The 4,460-nt window shown below is 48.3% G+C and overlaps 1 protein-coding gene across 1 annotated transcript; it reads left to right on the plus strand.

The window, feature by feature from the left end:
• Positions 1-3,587, plus strand: LOC123181653 (phospho-2-dehydro-3-deoxyheptonate aldolase 2, chloroplastic). Its single transcript, XM_044593971.1, has 5 exons — positions 1-530; positions 1,303-1,580; positions 1,974-2,250; positions 2,677-2,922; positions 3,118-3,587. The coding sequence occupies exons 1-5, from the start codon at positions 60-62 to the stop codon at positions 3,385-3,387; spliced, it is 1,542 nt and encodes a 513-aa protein (XP_044449906.1). The 5' UTR covers positions 1-59; the 3' UTR covers positions 3,388-3,587.
• The last annotated feature ends 873 nt before the right edge of the window (positions 3,588-4,460 follow it).

A 4,460-nucleotide genomic window follows, 5' to 3' on the forward strand; every position in this document is an offset into this window, starting at 1 on the left:
CTCGCGGCATGCCTAACCGCCTCTAGATCAGCCCCGTTTCCCGTCCAGTCACGCACTCAATGGCGGCTCCCGTTCTCCCCGTAGCGCCGCTGGCGCCCGCGCACCTGTCGCCCTTCATCTCCGCCCGCCGGAGGTCCTCGTCGGCCTCCTCCGACCCGCCGCGTCGCCGCGGGACGGGCCCGTCGGTGCGCGCGTCGTCGTCGGCAGCGGCGGCGGTGACGAGCGGGTGGGCGCCGGACAGCTGGAGGGCGCGGCCGGCGCGGCAGATCCCGGAGTACCCGGACGCGGTGGCGCTCGGGGAGGCGGAGCGCACGCTGGCGTCCTTCCCGCCGCTGGTGTTCGCGGGGGAGGCGCGGACGCTGGAGGAGCGCCTCGGGGAGGCGGCCATGGGCCGGGCGTTCCTCCTGCAGGGCGGCGACTGCGCCGAGAGCTTCAAGGAGTTCGGCGCCAACAACATCCGCGACACCTTCCGCCTCATGCTCCAGATGGCCGTCGTCCTCACCTTCGGGGGCCAGATGCCCATCATCAAGGTCCTACTCCCACTTTCATCCATGCATAGCATACCCCTTAATTTGACGATCCTAGGCAAGTAGCCTTCCGTTGGATTCGCGCCCCAGTTAACAAGGGTTTATGTCCTTCTGACTTGTGAATTGTGATGATCAAGTCCTGTCATGGATCGGGATTTGGTTCCTGTAAGTCTCAATGCAGTTCAGACTTTGCCGCCTCCACAATTTCATCAGATATTCAAGTGTCTATAATGAAAACACTTGTAATCTCAGTAGAATCACAGAAAAGATGACTACTGGCTACATCATGACACAAGTGGTCATATTTATGGATTCTTGAACTGTCATAGGCTGTTATGAATCCACTCAACCATCCTGAGTTTTTTACTCTCTTTCCTAAAGGTCTTGCCGAGAACTTAGATTGCTGTGTTGTGTCTACTGCTTTTTTGAGCGGAATAACTGTTGGGGAGTCCCCGACAATAATTGTGCCCATACTGCTGGTTTAATGGATGGTAAAATGATCTATTGCTATTTTGCATTCGATTCATCTGCAAACTAGTACACTAATTGATTAAAGCTATAGATTACATGAAACTATGAAATGGTGCTTAACCATGTTTATTTATCTACAGATTAAGAAAACTTATATTGACAAAATAAAGATTCTTGTTATGCTGAGGAGAAATGTTTCTAAATGTTCTCCTTCCATGATTGGCAGAAAAACCATCCACACTCCATCTTTGTATATAAACATCTCTCCTGTTATACAAAAGATTTATGGCACTATGTATTTCAGGTTGGAAGGATGGCAGGCCAATTTGCAAAGCCAAGATCGAACCCAATCGAGACTAGAGATGGAGTGACGCTGCCGTCCTATCAAGGTGACATCATCAACAACGATGATTTCGATGAGAAATCGCGTGCACCAAACCCTCAAAGGTTGATTAGAGCCTACAGTCAGTCTGCGAGCACCCTGAATCTTTTGAGAGCATTTGCCCATGGAGGATATGCTGATCTTCAGAGAGTCACCGAGTGGAACCTAGACTTTCTGAGGCACAGCACGCAGGGAGATAGGTGACTAAATTGCTACTTGATCTCATCAAGTGACTAGCCTTCATGCAAAACTCTTTTCACCCTGCCGCAAATATCATCTGAATTAAAAAATTACCATCAATCTCAGCGCACGGCTCATGCCATATTTGCACATATATGCAATGGTTTTGGTTTAATTTTTACTTCTGACCTTGTTTGTGGATAATTTGCAAGTCCAGGAAAGTGATTTTGTCAAACAACTGATGTACTTGTTTTAGCACACTAATCTGGACAGCATCAGTCACGTGTAATCATAGCTAGGTATTCATTCTCTAGGATTCTGTAGGAAATATCAGTCAGCCTAAATATGATCACTGACATCCTGTTATATACAATAAAAGTAGATCTTACCTCCTTATGTTCTTCTCTGAGCAGGTATGTGGAGCTTGCCCAGAGGGTTCATGACGCCATCGGGTTCATGCTTGCTGCTGGTCTGCCTCCTCAGCATCCCATGATGACCACAGCTGAATTCTGGACATCCCATGAGTGCCTTCACTTGCCATATGAGCAGGCACTGACCAGGGAGGACTCCACTTCTGGCCTCTATTACGACTGCTCTGCACACATGCTCTGGGTTGGGGAGAGAACTAGGCAGCTGGATGGTGCTCATGTTGAATTCCTCCGCGGTATTTCCAATCCTGTCGGCATCAAGGTAACCAAAGCACCCATCAGAGTTGGCTTGCCTGCATATGGTCTTCAGTGACATCTCTTCATATGGCATATGTTTTTACTGAAGTCCTGAAGGTTTGCATTTCGTTGTTGGAGTTGGTCACGTAAAATCATAAACATCTTAATTCTAAGTACTTCAACTTCCATTGCAAATGGCGACCATCAATGCTTCACAAGTCTCTTATCGATCTTTCAGTTTTGTGGTCTCCAGGCTTATGTATAGTGTTTATCTGTTGATAATCATCTTTTGTCATATATTGTTAATGACATGAAAGATGTCGTGTTTTTAACAACTACGAAGAACAGTAGTTTTGTTGTTTTTAAAATCTCATTAGTCACAATCTTATGACTGTCTTAGCTGGAAAAAAAATCAGTTGACAAATCTAATGACTCTGACTATGTTATACAGGTGAGTGATAAGCTTGATTCATCGGAGCTTGTGAAACTGTGTGAGATTTTGAATCCTCACAACAAGCCCGGGAGGCTGACACTTATCACAAGGATGGGGGCCGAGAACATGCGTGCCAAGCTCCCCCATATGATCAGAGCCGTGCGTCAAGCAGGGCTGATTGTCACCTGGGTCAGCGATCCCATGCATGGGAACACCATCAGCGCACCATGTGGGCTCAAGACAAGATCATTCGATGCAATCCGGGTAAGCGTGATAACTTTTTGCATGATTCGACATAGAACAACCTACTTATGGTGGGTATTTCACGCCGTTTGTTACAATGAGACATGGACTGTTGTTTTCTGGAACCACATGCCATTGAGACATCCAATAGCATTGTTCGGACTTGCCAACTTTGGCATGGTTCAGAATTTTCACTGTTTCTTTATGGCTGCACAGGCTGAGCTTCGGGCTTTCTTTGATGTACATGAGCAAGAGGGGAGCTACCCCGGAGGGGTTCACCTAGAGATGACAGGGCAGAACGTTACAGAGTGCATTGGTGGATCCAACACAGTGACCTTTGACGATCTGAGCTCCCGCTACCGTACGCACTGCGACCCCAGGCTGAACGCGTCGCAGTCGCTCGAGCTGGCCTTTGCCATTGCCGAGAGGCTAAGGAGGAAGAGAGACAGGACATGGACTAGCCTGATATCTAAAGTAGAAGCTTAAGATATCAATCTTAGATTTCTTCCCCGCAAAACTATCTTCAGCTACTAGAGGACATAATTTTGCATTCTTTAGTTTTTTTAGTAGTATAGATGCCGTTTGATTTTGGAAATGCCGAGGAAAAATCTCCCTCAAATAATAGGATATAGCTGTTTTGGTGCAGTACCCATTGTGCTTGGTTCAATTTCAGTTTCTTTCGTTTTCATCGTTTCTTTGATGCAGTTTGTGTGAGGGCGGAGAGATTACATGAGACCTGACAATAGATTACTCATTCGGTATTTGCTGAGACTGGACATAAGGTTTATAGATTAAATTTGGAAACGCAATATGAGAAGTAAGTGCCTTATCTTCTCTCGCGGTCGTCCTCAGCCACTCGCCCAATTCTTCTTCCTCTTTTTTCCCGAGGGATCTCCTCCTCCTCTCTCGCTGTCTTCTCCTCCGGTGAGCACCACGAAGCCAACCGTCGAGCCAGCACCATCCCCTCGTTTTTCTCTCTCAACTGCATCTGTCACTGCTCGACGACGACCAGAGCTGCGACAGGGTGGAGCACGGTGCTGCAACGGCGAGTGTCGGCGCCTGCCGACGGCTGCTGCATCCGAGGGCAGACCGTGGTGCTGGGAGCAGAATCCAGCGATGTTGGAACCGGCAAGAATTTTTGCTGCCGACGCGATCTTTTTTGCTAGTGAGCACATGCCGAGATGCTGGAACCGGTATAAAGCGATGCTGGAAGCCTGGAACCAGCACCCATGGTTGCTACAACCAGCAGCCGCTGCCGATGAAAACGGCGAGCTCCGGTGCTCCAACCGTAGATCTTTTTTTTTTTTTGCTGGAACCACCTGCGAAAAAACTCGCCGGTGCTGCAACCGTAGATTTTTTTTTGCTGGAACCACCTGCGAAAAAACTGCAACCACCGTGCACTAATGCTGGAACCAGATGGCATCAAGGATCATTATGCTGGGACCCACAATCAAATTTGCTGGAACCAGCAAGAATTTTTGCTGCCGACGAGATCTTTTTTGCTGGTGACCACACCCCGAGATGCTGGAACCAGTATCAAGCAGTGCTGGAACTAGCCG

This window comes from Triticum aestivum, chromosome 1D (assembly GCF_018294505.1).
Source record: "Triticum aestivum cultivar Chinese Spring chromosome 1D, IWGSC CS RefSeq v2.1, whole genome shotgun sequence".
Classification (NCBI taxonomy): Eukaryota; Viridiplantae; Streptophyta; class Magnoliopsida; order Poales; family Poaceae; genus Triticum; species Triticum aestivum.

Excerpts from the sequence above, each read along its gene's own strand:
- LOC123181653 (XM_044593971.1), top strand. The coding sequence starts at position 60 with ATGGCGGCTCCCGTTCTCCCCGTAGCGCCGCTGGCGCCCGCGCACCTG. Across the intron at positions 531-1,302 it reads GCCAGATGCCCATCATCAAG|GTTGGAAGGATGGCAGGCCA; the intron begins GTCCTACTCCCA and ends TATGTATTTCAG. Across the intron at positions 1,581-1,973 it reads CACAGCACGCAGGGAGATAG|GTATGTGGAGCTTGCCCAGA; the intron begins GTGACTAAATTG and ends TTCTCTGAGCAG.